The sequence below is a fragment of the Carcharodon carcharias genome, chromosome 12 (genome assembly GCF_017639515.1).
Source record: "Carcharodon carcharias isolate sCarCar2 chromosome 12, sCarCar2.pri, whole genome shotgun sequence".
NCBI classification, from domain to species: Eukaryota; Metazoa; Chordata; class Chondrichthyes; order Lamniformes; family Lamnidae; genus Carcharodon; species Carcharodon carcharias.
This window is the reverse complement of record NC_054478.1, coordinates 60,737,828-60,753,371: the sequence shown is the minus strand read 5'-3', so window position 1 is coordinate 60,753,371 and position 15,544 is coordinate 60,737,828. Positions and strand designations below refer to the sequence as shown.

General features: G+C 40.5%; 1 protein-coding gene across 2 annotated transcripts in view; it reads right to left on the bottom strand.

Moving 5' to 3' along the window:
• Nucleotides 1-785: 785 nt before the first annotated feature.
• cobll1b (cordon-bleu WH2 repeat protein-like 1b) overlaps nt 786-15,544 on the bottom strand; it is a 192,715-nt gene continuing 177,956 nt past the window's right edge. For both annotated transcript variants that reach the window (XM_041201523.1, XM_041201524.1), the window contains exons 11-14: nt 10,666-10,906; nt 9,504-9,601; nt 3,972-5,563; nt 786-1,297 (exon numbers count right to left, since the gene is read on the bottom strand). In XM_041201523.1, coding sequence (XP_041057457.1) covers nt 1,076-1,297; nt 3,972-5,563; nt 9,504-9,601; nt 10,666-10,906 — 2,153 coding nt within the window. In that variant the 3' untranslated portion in view covers nt 786-1,075. The remainder of the gene's footprint in view (nt 1,298-3,971; nt 5,564-9,503; nt 9,602-10,665; nt 10,907-15,544) is intronic.

Sequence of the window (15,544 nt, the reverse complement as noted above, 5' to 3'; positions counted from 1 at the left end):
TCAACGTGAAGGTGCCCTCGGGGGGGTCAATTTAAATTTAAAATCCTGAGGGGGCAAAGCTCTTTGGAGTGGAGGGGAAAGCCCTCCAAGTGGAGCATTTAGGCTACGAGAGGGGCCAATCCTGTTAGCATCCCCCTCTTTGGGGGATGGAGCCTTTGGCTTTGATGGTCCTCTGGCTTGCCGCAGGGACACCACCTCCATCGAAATGGAGGCCTCCACATGTGGCGGGGACAGAGAAGTGCCTCTCCACCTGTGCCACAATGTTGCCATGCCTCATAAACCACCCCTTATAGGTGCTCCTGACATGCAGGCAGCCAATCTGGGTCCCCGCTTATCCATGGAAAATTTACCTAGTGGCGAGAATGCATGGTAAGCTATCCTGAGGTGGCTTTCCTCCATCTTGTCAGCCCTCCCACCTCCCCCTACCCCCACAATCCCTTCCCACCTAAGTCTCGCCACCATGGGGCTGGGAAATCCAGCCCATAGTTTTGGGAACCAGAGACCTGAAATGACAACATGGAAATACAACACTGCTGGATGTTCACCAGAAAACCAAAAATATTGGTTGGTTCGTTGCTGAACAATTGGAAGGCATATCACTAAATTATAAAAGCCAGAAAGGGTAAAGACAGTAATTGGATTTAAAAAAATATGACAAAATATTTTCAATTGCATTTAAAATATTTTAGTCCTTATTACAAAAATGTGTTTTTACTATTATTGTATCCTTTTATGTACAGCATAAAATTTGTATGCAAAAATGTAGATTTTGTACTGAAATTATAAAAGGTGTGAAATTGTGATTGGTTTATTATAAGTGCACATAATTTTCACATAAAACATATATAGTATTTGCATTTTCAGGTTCACAATTAATAATTGAGTTATCACATCAAGTCTATTTCGAGACAGGACCCCTAATATTCCAGTGAATTGCAATGTGTAGTGCAAGAAGATACTGATGACTGTGTACTTTGAGAGGTTAATAATTGTTGAACAATTTCTCAGTTGTAGTTCAATAAATTTCAAAATATAGTAGATCAACTTAGTTTTAGTAAATTATTAATGCATGTAGTTACATTGTAGTAAGTGTGTCCGCCTTTTTAAGTTTGGCAGCTCCTTCTCCTGAGCGAATAGCATCCAGTACAGCTTGATGAATTTCTCCTGGGTCACTCATTTGAGAAATTAAAGTAGGTTTTGATTCTCTTAAAGGAGATGGCAACTTTGATTGTATGTGCTGTGTCTGTATTCCTGCCACTTTGTAGCGATTTTTCTCTGTTTCTTCTTCAGGAGAAGTCTATAAAAGATTACAAGACACCTGAAATTCAGAATGCATCAACATACAGCTAAACATGACAAATTCTGCATGGGTGGAGTCTAAAACCAGATTTTAGTCCTTCTGTCTCCCTGCATCTTCTGCACAATTTCCCAACTGAAAGATAAGCAGGCATAGTTGTCAGAGCAACCTGTCAGATGCACCTTTGAATTTTTCTTTCAGTTCCAAATTTATTAGGAACTGCCTGCCTCTTCTTCCCATTGAGCAGCATACACTCACTTTATGAGTAGGCGTCCGACATATTACCATTTAATAAATCATGGCTGATTTGATTGTAATCTCAACTCCGCATTCCCACCTACCCCGGTAACCTTTCACCCACTATGGTTCTATTCCATGATTCTAAGTCACGTTAAAAGCTATCTTTAGGTTATTACAAATTATGGCCTTGAGATCATGTGGTATGTCTTTTTTTTAAAGAAAAAATCAAACTTCTGTCTTTTTATATAAAAAAAGCAGCATTTATTTATAGATTTAAGATTTAATAAATTCCACAATTATTATCTTTCCTAAAATTCTTCCTTTCTGCTTTGTTAGTTTTTTTGCGTGCAGCTGCTGGAACCTGATAAACTGATTGCATTGCAAAGGAATACTCCAACTGTTATGGAGACATAGCTTTTAGGAGATGAAAGATGGAGACGATAGGTACAATTTTCTACGCCATTCTTCCTGAATATTCACCATTGGGTGGATTCCACTTGAACAGGCGGTGACTAACTAGTTAAGACAAAGATTTCTTTTGAAATGGTACAATTATCTCCAAGAGCCTTCACTCCACGACCTCATGGGGCCACTAATTGCAATCCTTACAAGCAAGTCCAGTTGAGCTTCTGGTCCCTTTAGTAATACTGATCATGCAAATTTAGATACTTGTGGTAGTAGCCCTTTGATAGCAGCACTGCATTATGCAAAATTTAGACTAAGGAGTTTGTCCTGAAGTTGAAAACTTGGAATTTCTTGACATTTATTTGAAATTTCTTGATATTCAGTAATAGTCTTGATTTCATAGGGGAGAATTTTCTCCATGTCGGACAGACTGGGTGGGAGAAGGCGCAGAGCCGCTCGCAATCGGCTGCGCACAACCATTTTAAATATAAGCCAATAAACTATAAAGGATAGCTGCCTGTGTCAGATGCTGTAAGTCTACCCCTTAATCAGTTGTCTTGCACTTGCCATTCTCATTTCACTTTTTGCTGGTTAGTGCTTTGAATGATTTGTTGATCATTTGCTCCTCAGAGTGTCACTGGCCATGATAACTCAAATTAATTTCCTTTAATGTCAGTTCAGTGAAGTCCTGGAATTGAGAGAACAGCCGAGTACGCTAAACGTCAACCTCTTTTACAAGCACCTGCCGTAATTGTCCACATTACCTGTGTCAAAGTGACCACTGTTGTCAAAATAGGCAACTGTGATATTGTTGCCAGGAGTAGAGAGATGACATGACATTTTAAACTCTTGAAAGGCTGGTAATCTTTCAAAATCTCATGCCGGACTTGTATGTGCTCGGGCGTGTTGTTGGGTCAACGATTGAATGAGCTGTCTTTCGTAAATAAATCCGGGCCAACATTTTCCTCAGGATGCTATTTACATCAACTAGGCCTTATAGCCTTATAAATAATGTAATAAATTGTGCTTAACATTGTAGAACATTCCTATTATTATACAACAGTGCATAGGATTTAAACTGAGCACTATCACAGGAAATCATGGGAAAAAGTCCCCTGTTGGGGGGAGAAATGTGGGAGCAGGCAGGCGCACCTTCAATTGGCATCCCTGATTGAGGGCATGCCGCCATCTTACATGGCCAGGCCAATTAAGGCCTGCCTACCGTAGCGTCCGCTTGGAAGCACTATGCACTTCCTGTACGGGTGGGGGATTCCCTCAGCCGGGAATGCACTCTTGGCGCGCGAAAGAGCGCACAGATCTCCCTGAGGCTAAGTGCTGCCTCAGGGAGATTGTCTCCAATTTAAAACTTTAAATAAAAAGGTTGAAAAAATTTCCCTGCCGTGTCCACTCATGTGACACTGTCACATGAGTTGGGACACGTCCATAAATTTTATTGAAAGATGTGATAAAGATTTAAATACCCTCATGAAACCTCATCCCGCCCGGGAATGAGGTTTCATGCTTTTTCCGAAGTCCACCCGGGCTCCCAGCCTGCCCACCAACCTTAAGGTTGGACGGGCAGGTCCCCTAATCACCTTAATTACTTTTCCAATGGCCTCAATAGGCCGTTGACAGGTCGGCGGGCGCACAGCTGACTCAGCTGCGCCCCCACTGACCTGAAAATGGAAATAACATGGGGTGACATCGGGAGTCCCTCCATGTCATTTTACATGTCAGCGAGCAGGCCCTGCCCCCACTCGCCAACCGGAAGATCCTGCCCCATTTGTTTAAAATTACATGGCACATGTTGGTATTTACACAAATTTTCTAAAAAAAAAGCTTCCTACTTGAATCAAAATTCTCCGAATAATCTGGCTGTAAACTTAATTACATTACTGATTAGGCACTTGTCTGAGTTTAATACGCGCATGGCAATTTATAAGAGGAATAAAGGTACACGTAAAACTACAATAGATTTGATGCAAGTCAAACATCAGAAAATAATTTTACATTGTTGTAAGGTTGTTACCTGTTTTAATATATTGTTGTGGTTGGACTCATTTGGAATTGATGAAGGTAGATGCAATTTTCTGTTTGCATAGTTAGTGGAACAAGATAGAGTTGATGAATCCGTTCCAACACTCTTGGGTTTAAGGGAATATGTTGCACTTGTTTGTGTTTTCTTGACTGCTGAGGACACCGCAAGAGCAAAAGGTGATGGTGAGGTAGGGGTGTAAGTAGCAGCTACAGTAGTTCCAAGAGCTTTTGTGTCACTTAGTTTTACACGAACGGATGGTTTGCTTGGAACTTTGGGAGGTTTTGAAGGTCGAGATGCAGCTGTCCCACTAGATTTGGACACTTCTTTTTGGGCATTCCCTTCAGAAACAGCAGCAAATTCTGGCGGTGGTGGAATTATAACATCTAGACCATCCGTATTTGTCGGACCAACTTCCTGAAATGGCACTCCATTTTCCTCCTTTAAGAAGGTATTCTCTGTATCAAAGCTGGATTGAGAAGATAAACTTGAACTTCTAGCAACTGCAGAGGTAACATATTGTCCTGAGCTCCTTTTATGCAGCTGGAGGAAGATGGATCCGGGCTTCATTTTTCTGTCTGAAACACTCTGGGCTCTTCTATTAACTACTAGCTTGGGTTGTACAGCTTCACTGTCAGCAAACAATTTGGAATCTGTTGTTTCTGGGTGATGGGATTGAGTTGTAGGATTAACAGGCAAACCTTTTGCACTTGTATTCAAGTGAGCCCCTTGGTGAAAAGCAGTTAGTTCTCTTATAACATTTGATAGAGGTTCTTCTGATGTATCAGGCTGCTTTGTTGACTTTTTTGAAGTGTGAGACTCTGGAACAACATCGTGAGAAGACGTTTGTTGATCTGCTGTTTCAGTTTCCGGCATGATTCCATATGTGACAAATGCTTCATTTTCTAAAGATTTTGAAGGGACAATTTTATAGGTAGTCATCCCAATCTTTGGTATATAGTCTCTTGTAATTTCATTCGAAGGCTTAGGCTTAGGCTCAGATTCACTCTTATATAGCATCGGAATCTTTGTTGGACTTTCTGGACTTCTGATTGTATTTTTGGTTGACAATGATCCATGGGAATCAGTGGATGCTAAAGATTCTGTTGCTGGTTGGTTAACAGCAGACATTATACCTTGCTTACCAGTGAGTCCCTGTTTGGTTGGATCTGTGGACTTTGTTGCAGCAGATACACACTGTTGCTCAGAAGACACGGGCAAAATGAAATTATTAGCTAGTAGGGGTTGTACATTTTCAGAATTATTTTTCAAAGTCGTATCATGGCTAATGGTACCTTCTGTTATCTTGGTACATGGAGCATTCTGAAAATCCAGTGTTTCTTCAGAATTAATTTCTTCAATTTTCATCGCCTTAATCTCCATTTTGATCAAATGATCACTGGAAACATCTTTTGGCACAGGACTGGTTCTTGTATTTCTTGAAATGCTCACCACTTCTGAAGTCTCAGTCAACTTTTCTGCTATTACTTTATCTGGTGGTAACGTTGAACTGAAGCTTGGCATTCCATCAGAATCTCTCTGATATGTCTCACTGTTTGTATTTTCTGAAATTAGTGGTTCTCCAACTAAAATGTAAGCAAAGAATGTGATCAGTTTACTCGCATGAGAAAAATCACCATCAATAAATAATCACCATCAATAATGGGCTGAATTTTCTGGCTGACACGCGGGTGCGAGCGTCCCAATGTCAGCGTGCGGGATCACAATATTTAGGTGGGCGGGCACACTATGCAGCGCAACGCACACCCGCCATTATTTAAAGGCCTTAAGGCCCTTAACTCAGCAATTGACCCCAATTTTGAGGAGCCCGTGCAAACTTCGGCTCGGTGCACGGGCCCAAAGGGCAGGCGGGTAAGTGATTTTTTAACAAACCTCATCCACGGGTGGGATGAGGTTTCATGTCGGCAATAAAAAAAGTGTAATAAAGTTTTAGTGAAATTTATTTACATGTCCCTTCTCGTGTGACATTGTCACATGAGGGGGACAGGTTAACGATTTTTAAATTTTTCTATTTTTAAACTTTGAAAACCTTTCAGCGATCTCCCTTTCAGCACCTCCTAGCCTCAGGGAGATGTGCGCCCTTTCATGCGCACTCTCGCATTTGGGGAATCCCCCCACTAATCCCCCACGCCCACAAAGGAAGCGCATAGCGCTTCTCATCGGGAGTCACACCGGGCCAGCCTTAATTGGCCCGCCCACTTAAAATGGCGGCGGGGCCCGTTTTGGCGGCTGCGATCGGCCGCCTGCCCACTCGTCAAGGGCAAAATTCAGCCCAATAAGTTCCACAAGCATTTTTCAACTATAATACAGGCATAAAATAGAGAAATGTTCAGCAAAAGATCTATTGGGATCATTTGGTCATTCACTAAGCAAGCAAGCCTCCCATGGCTTTCCTCGTGATGAGTGTCATATCTCAGAATTCTGTGACCACTTTTCCTTGTAAGGGTCGAGGAACTGGTAATGTTTAAAAAGGTGTTTTAAGTTTAAGTTTGCTTTAAGGGATGAAAATCACAAGACAGCACGGCCCTCAGATGTGTACTTGGTTGTGATGGGGCATCTGAAATTAATATCCTGGGGATAAAAGGGATAGTTTGCAATCCAAGTGATCAGTCGCACTCACTGATAAGGCAATCCTCGTAACTTGAACTCAGTAGAGCCACTGACCAGTTAAATTGGTGGATTCCACCAAGGACAAGGGGTGTAGTCATTTTTGACCAAAAGCTGACACTTGAATCAGGTTTTTGAAAGAAGAGACATGGACAGCAAATGGCAGTCAAGCATCAAGGTGCCAGATGAAGGTTGAAGAGACAGGAGATTGTAAGGTGGAATATTCTGTCCTGGGCTTTAAGTCAGGGGTCAGAGAAATTATTCTGTTTAAATTAAGTAAAGATGATCCACCAGATCAAGAGTAGCATCATATGGGGCAGGATTATCCCCCCGGAGGTGAAGTTGAAGTGTGGGTGCGCACAGGCAAGCCTCTGATCAGCGTGATGTCCGCAAGGAAGCGCTATGCACTCCCTGTGTGGGTGGGTGGGGGGGGGGATCCCTAAACTTGCGTGCGCGCTAAAAAATATTAAAAATAGAAAAAAAAGATTCCCTGACGTGTCCCCTCATGCGATATTGTCACGAGTTGGGGCATGTCCATAATTTTTTTAAAACTTTAATAAAATGTTTAAAAACCTACATGAAACCTCATCCCGCCCGTGGATGAAAGTTTCATGCTTTTTCTAATTCCCGCCAGGGCTCCTGGCCTGCCCGCCAACCTTAAGGTTGGATGGACAGGTCCATTAATCAGTTTAATGACTCTGTTAATGGCCTCAATTGGCCACTAACAGGTCGGTAGGCGCATAGCTGATTTTGCTGCGCCCCCGCCTACCTGAAAATTTAAATAAGGTGCGGTGATGTCGGAAGTTCCACCTGATGTCACCGTGCATTATTTTACACGTTGGCGAGCAGGCCCTGCCCCGGCCCCTCGCTTGCCAACAGGAAAATCCTGCCCATGTTCTTTATTTTGTATCACGTACACAAATACTTAGTTGTACCCAATGAACTGTATGATTCTGATTGCACCAATCTCTCCTGGAGTTTCATAAATGTACATGTGCATAAGACAAAGATGCAGTCCAGACTGCAGGACAGTTTCACAGTTGCATTTCCAAATCCTGTTGCTTTACAAATAGATATTGGGTAGCGTGATTCAACCACTCTAAACGTAGTGGGGAGGAGCTTGGGTGGAGCATAAACAGCAGCGCAGAACTGTTGGGATGACCTGTTATCATGTAATTTCCATGTTAAAAATGCTCAAACTGGTTATGGGAGCAATTGATGTCAATAACAGATCCTCATTCATCTCAGATTTAAAAAGAGGGGGTCTTCCCAGCTACACTGACTTAACAGCATTGGACACAGCTCTGGAATCTGGGAGTACTGGAAAGGAAGCCCTCGCTCTGACAGTTCATGGATGGGGGACTTGGGGACAATTCTGAGGGGGATCACAGGGTCTGGGAGATGGATTTGAGGCTTCTAGGGATATTAGAAAGAGAATTTCTAGGAACATTTGGGAAAGGTCTTGGGATCAGGCGAGTTAGGTGCATTTGGGAGTACGTCCTTGGGTCCGATAGCATTGGCTCAATTCAGTTTTCAGGCAGCATTGGCAAAGCAGTTTATCTTTCCATACAAATGTATCATTGCCCAATATTGCATCAGCCTCCTTGAATGTCTGGAGGTTCTGCTTCACATTTTGCATGGAAATGCACCTGCACAGAACTTCCTCTTACAGTTCACACCTATCACCCTCTGTTCTGTTTTGAGAGTTTAACATAAAACAGTGGTTAAACTTTTTTGAATAATTTATTTAGCATTTTCTCTGCACAACTGTGATATGTCTTTACAATTCTACCAGCCAAGTGATCACAAGGCATGTTGGTTACTTTATATTATAATCTTAAAAGGAGATTTGCACCTAAAAATCCATCAGGTGAACATTCATAGACAATTGCTTTGAACTTAACCACAAGCAAATTAAACAAAATACGAATAGTGCTAAACTGGTACAATTATTCTCAAAGCATTATTTTATTAAATCTAAGCATCTATTGCTGATCACCAATTGACCCGAGAACTGAGGAACATGCAATGCTACTTCAGAAGACAGTTAATCACATTGGAAGTGTCAAACCATAGTCCTTTCCTAAAGTACATAAGTGAACAGGCAATCTGACACCTCATGGTTATTTTTACTGAAATGAGTTTTAAGTCCAGATTTTTATAAAAATTGAAATCAAATTCTCTAACTGCTAAACTGGGACTTGAACTCATATTCTCTGGATCATTAGTCCCAGCCTCTGGACTACTCATTTGGTAACATTAACAGTATGCTACAGTGTCTGTGAAAATGCAATACAGGGCATTCTCAGGAGAGAGGCTGCAACATAGAGTAAAAATAAAACATTTATTTCTTCCTACAGTAAGGAGAGGAATGCCGAAGCTGAGAAATGGAATAATTCCCATTTCAGTGTCAACATCTAGAATTTCCACATCTTGCACAACATAGCAGGGTTCAGCTTCTTTGATTTTTTTGCAATTATGTGCCTAACTTTAACCTACAAGAATGCCTCCTACAGCAGCAAGTATTTTCTTAGTCCATTTCTACATTCGTAATTTTCATAGCTTCTCCAGGAAAGAGTTAGACTAAATTAATAAATCCTATCAATCTGGGATTAATTCAAATCACAACTGATTTATGTACATCCTCCATCATTATGTGCCTCCAATCCAGACCATGTGATTGACTCTTAATTCCCTATGGAGTGGTCCAGCAAGGTGGCAATAAGTGTCACCTACATCCTGAGGCAAGCGTAAATACTAATAACACACCTGCATGGATTTTTAAACAAGAAAATTGAGGATAATCCAGTTTATGGATTGCTTCAAATGTTAATCTAATTTTGAAGAGTTAGAATTCCAGGAATATTTATTTCTTTGTTGTTTGTATATGGTACTTACCAGATGTGTTTGCCACTGACAGATCCTTATCCATATCTGCCATCATCGAATTTTCATCCTTTTCCATTGCATGTTGGTTACAGACATCTTCAGTCGTACTTTGTTGAAATACAAGTAAAAAATAATTATAAAGTGGAGGCAACTGTGGGCTTGTATTTGTTCGTTTACTGAGTTTGCAAAATGTTTAATAACTATAAAAAAATTGGGGGTGGGGTGGGGAGTGAGGATTGTGATGGTGTTATAGAGAGAACAAATTGATATATGTCAAAGCTTTAAAATCATTCCGAAATTAAAGCATCACTATTGGATCCATGCACAATGATAAAATGTACAGACAATGTAAATTGGCTTCAAATTTTCAACAAATGGAGGGTTAACGGAATCCACATGTGGTGTGTGCTGAAATATCAACAAATGTTACAAACAAAATAAATCAAAAATCTATGGACTGGAGAAATTTGACAATCCACAAATATAAAATTAGCTTTGTAGAGGCAAGAAGTTGCTCAGCAGTAATTATGATTTAGTACAGTTTTGAAAGCCCAGTTATATCTCATTCAAAAAGCCATAATCATTTCAAGTGTTTATTTAATGTGAATAAAAGCATAAAAAGTGCAAGGTTGCATCAATTCAGTGATTTCTAATTTATAATCTTCAGTGAGGACTTCAACAGCGTATCCTGCAGAGGAACAGTGAATCACTGACAGCAACTTCTGGATTTCTGCCTTTAACTATACATATGCAGAATCCACAAGTTGCTGTCACTTTCACTGGGTAATGACAGTAAGTGCTGAAAGTCTGGGCCGATACGTTTCCAGTGGTTGAATACTGCTTAGTAAATGGCAGCAGGCTTTAAGTATTCAATATTTTACATCACTAAAAGACTCTTTTGCCTTATATTTGTTCTGGAATTTTTACATTCTAGACAATAGAAAACAATGTCATAATACATTATACCTCATGTCCATACTGCTGTTCATAATCATACGCAACAGCATGCAAAAGCTTGAACCCCACTAAGTGCAATAGTAATTTAATACTTAAAAGATTAGACTTTAGTAAGTCGAGCAGACAATATTTTGGGAGCTGTTTAAACAATGTTTTAAAACAGTCATCCAAAGTGCACAAGGAGCTACCAACAATATCATTAACCAGTACTTACTTGCCCTCAAATTTGGTATCAGTTTCTTTATCTGTCACAATAGAGGAACTATGCACATCTGAGTTGCCAGGTTCTGAAGTCTGTGCTTTTTCAGAATTGGATGGAACATCTATGGAAACCTGTGCGCAGAGTGGTGTTTTTCCTTTTTGAACAATAGCACCTTCTGCATCATCATTGCCTAGAGCTCTTATCTCTTCCGTTTCAACAATCTCTCCAAGGCTATGTTCAGATCCAATGCCAGCTGCACCCACAGGAAAACAAGAGTCAAGTATGTGAATTAATGATCAAGTGGCAGTACTTCATCAATTTACAAAGCGGGTTATCAAACTAAAAGTTTCAACAACTGAACACACATCTTTCAGATTTGTATTTTAATAGGATTAAACCTCAAAAGAAAACCTCAACAAAAAAAATCTGCAGCAAGAGATATGCTTTCTAAATAATTTATTCATCAGATAGTAAACCTGCTCAAATTCAGCAGGCAACAAAACAGGCAACATACACATTTTCCTTTGCTGTGTGGTCCACAATATTCAACTTCAAAACGTACTGAAAACTTGTCAGTGCCTGCTGCTGACGACATCCATTACAAAAGTATCAAAGTTTACCTGCAATGCACTGTCACATTTGTTTCCAATGTTTCTGACCTAACATTAATGGCAGCTTACTTCATATTTGACTTATATGGTGACAGTATATATGGTCTACCAGCAAAAAACCCACTACTTTCTAGAATAAAAGCAAAATACTGCAGATGCTGGAAATCTGAAATAAAAACAGAAAATGCTGGAAAAACTCAGCAGGTCTGGCAGCATCTGTGGAGAGAGAAACAGAGTTAGCGTTTCAAGTCCAATAGGACTCTTCTTAACCTAGTACTTTCTGCCTGAACTTGCAGACTCTGGCTACTGGGTGGGTTGTGGCATTAATTGATGCTATTTCCTTTTGTGCTGGTGAATCCTGAAGTTATCTGTTTTAAGGTACATATAATTAAGGGAATGAACTAACATCAATAATTGATGGCAAACAGGATGCCATCCTGACTTTCCCTGCCTGTCAAAACCTGCAGCGACCCATAACAGAGTTCAGTTAATCCCAATAGTTTCACTGCACCTCCCTTGGGACATATTCCTTTCTAAGCTCCCAGTGGCCTAAGTACATAATTGGCACCACCTCCCATAGCAGCCATCCACTCCAAAGTGAATACTAATGTTGGGACCTCAACGGATTTCCATCTGAGAATTGAATCTGCACTTGATGCACAGGACTGCTGGAGAAGTTTGAGGGATATTTCAAATGTTGGCCTTCAGACAGAGGGCTTAGCTTGCCAGATCCCAGCCAATAGATCAGCTACATTCCTCCTCCTCCTTCCATTTGATAGTGAAGCTGCCAAAACAATTTTTCAAACCCAGTGTTCCCCATTTACAGCACTGAAGCCGTGTGTTTGGATGTCCGACTAAGGAATGTTCCATATATGGACTGAATGCAGAAATGTTGAGTGGATCCAGCTTAAATTGGAATTGGGGTGTAATATTTCATGTGCAAAAGAAATAGTCTATTTCCACTCCGCCTGAGAAAGAAAACAGCAAACTACAGGGGAATTAAAATCACAAGATTGGACATCACAGGATCAGTGCTTAAGACAAAAATAAGTTTCCTCATGACTGTTCACTATGAATCCACTGAATCAACTCTCCAAAAATGCTGCCATGGTCAGCTTCAACTTGTTACAGCAACGTAGCCAGGACAGGACATTCTAAACCCTAATGGAACGACCGCCATACCACATTCACATGGCATCCTAGTGAAATGCTTTCACCATTGAGAAGCTTGGATTTCCAGATACAGCCAGTCAGCACTCATGTCAACAACAAACCTACACAAAGTGACTGTAGGCACTAACTCAAGTACAGCCCACAGTGACTACAGCACTAATGTCCCTACCACTGATGCAGGTCCATCTGTGACACATAAGAGTTATGGGTAAAGGCCTTCTTTAATCCCTACAATGGTTATGCAATCATCCATCATTGCTACTTCATCAACTAAATTAGTCGAACAGCACACTCAAAGCCAGCTCAGAAAAGTTCATGGGACACAAGGGCAAACAACAAATGAGACAAATCAAGTACATAAATCTCTAGAATTGTAGAACTTAATGAAATTAATTCGGTTATTCAATCTTGTAGTCTGTTATTCTCTCATTGTGCAGAAGTTGGACCATTAGTTGTCCAAAAGCCAAACAAGACAAATGCAGTACACAAAAAAAATGGGTCGGCAATTAACAATTTCACACCTATAAATTTTCTTTGGGACATATTTAGTGTCAAACTACATGGTTCTTAACAATAGAGACATTTGCACACTCATATCTTTGTAACAAACAGTGAAGGCAGTTGTGAGCTTCATTGTCATCTTATCACTGAACCATAGATGATTGGCTATCTCCGCAGGTCTTCAAAGGCCCAGGTTACACTTGATAAACATGGCCCTCCTCAAAACACTCCTGCTGCCCGGACAACAGACTGCTGAGGTAGGCCCATCTACAACTTGTGAGCATTTAAGCCCTGTGCTTCTGGACCTCCTTCTGGAAAGGTGGGTAAAATTATTAGGAAATATTTTGGCGCAATTAGGAAACTTCAGATTAGTTACATTTCGCTGGTATTTCTAGTTCCTTGAATTCATAATCCTATTAACATCTATAAAGTTTACCTTTTCATGGGTCTCCTATGACAGCGAAATCTCACATAAATTGCACATTTGTAGCATTTAACTAAGTGGAGGTTAATCAAGCTTAATTGGACTCCCCCCCCCCCCCCCCAACAATGTTCTAGAGGCCTTTAACACCAATTTGAGTGGCAGGAATGCTCAGAGGACAGTTGTTTAATCAACTGCTCAACTTTCAAAATTCTACCACTCTTCATAGTATACTCCCATTTTATATAACTTGATCAACATAAAAATGTCAGCCCAGAGTTGTGTACACAGAATTCATTAGAGGATCTACTATCAGAGTACACCTTAGGACACAAGAGAGATAAATCACGTTAAGATGATAAATTCAGGAGAGCAAATATTGTCTCTGATGCACGAAAACAGATATGTTGGAAATAGAACAGAAATCATTTCATTAAGCTGAAGAAAAAGACATCAGTCAAGGAGACTGCAGACTTGAGACAGGAAGGGAGATGATGTAGTTCACAGAACAATCACAGTCCATTCAATTCATTCTTTCAGCAGAACTGGATTTTTACATCTGTAGACAAGAATGAAAGTGGTCAATTACTTCAGCTGTTCTTCTGTAAGTTGCTCTCTTTGGAATAATTACAGTGGGGAAAAATTATTTTAATAAATCTGGGCACAGGAGCTATTGCTGGATGGGCGTGGCCAATCATTTGTAAATCTCTTTCATCTGAGACATAATTTAAACTTCAACATACCGATAGCTGCTTATAATAACATGAGTTCAAATTAGAAACTGTAAGGTCGAAGTATTTAGAGATAACTATCTGTCCCTCTTTCTGGAGGGGGTGGGGAGTGGGGGTGGAAATGTGGAGAAATACTTGCAGGCCCCATCCTCAGGAAATTGAATGGGTTGGGTACAGCCAATGAGTGTGGAGATTCTTGAAAGAATATGGCAGATGGGCTAAATGGTCTTTACTTGTGCTGATAATTTTCTGCGTTGACAGGAACAGCCTCTCTGTTCACCACACCACACAACAGATAAAGAGAAAGCAGAAAATGAATGTTATGCCCAGATGTCTAAATGCATGAAATTATGTGCTTTTTAATTGTAAAAAAAAACACAATAATTTCAGAGAGCCCTTTCAATTTAGGTTGAACTTTAAGGAGGAGATAAAAAGTACACAAGGCTTCATGAAAAATGACACCCTTAATTTGCAGTTTAGGTTTTAAGAATTCAACTGTTTTCTGATACATGTGTAATGAAATGTAAGATTGATGAATGTCTATGGGTGTCATTTATAGGGGCTTGCAGAAGGCATTTGATAAAGTCCTACATGAGAAATGTGGGTACATAACTAGTGTCTTAAAATTAAATAAAGGCTATCACAAGGGTATGAAGACAGAGTTAGCTACCGTGGACTGGGAAAATAGGTTAAAAGGGAAGGTGGTAGAGAAGCAATGGCAGATTTTTAAGGAGATATTTCATAGCTCTCAACAGATATATTCCATTGAGGAAGAAAGACTCTACTAGAAGAATGCACCGTCTGTAACTAATTAAGGAAGTTAAGAGTGCTATCAAATTGAAAGAAAATGTGTACAATGCTGCGAAGGTTAGTGGTAGGCCAAAAGACTGGGAAAGTTTTAGCAAAGGATGACTAAAAAAAAGGGAGAAATTGGAGCATGAGAGAAAACTAGCAAGAAATATAAAGACAAACAGTAAAAGCTTCTACAAGTATATAAAAAGGAAAAGAGTAGCCCCTTAGAGTGCGGGATGGAGGAATTAATAATGGGAAATGAGGAAATGGTAGAAGCTTTGAACAAGTATTTTGTATCTTCACAGTGCAAGACACACAAAAAATCCCAAGATTAGTAGAAAATCAAGAGAATAAAGGGAGGGAGAAAATTAAAACAATTATCACTAGGAAAAAAGAAATGGGAAAATTAATAGAACTTAAGGCTGATGACATGCCCTGGACTTGATGGCCTGCATCCTCAGGTCATAAAAGACATGGCTGCAGACATAGTGGATGCAGAGATTGAAATCCTCCAAAATTGTGGAAAGCTGCCAGCAGATTGGAAAACTGCAAATGTAAGGCGTGAGGGCCGGGGGGGGCCAAGGGAGTGCGAGGACGAGGGCTGGGGGGGGTGGGCGCGAGGGTCGGGGCCGGGGGGGCGCGAGGGCTGGGGTGGGGGGCGC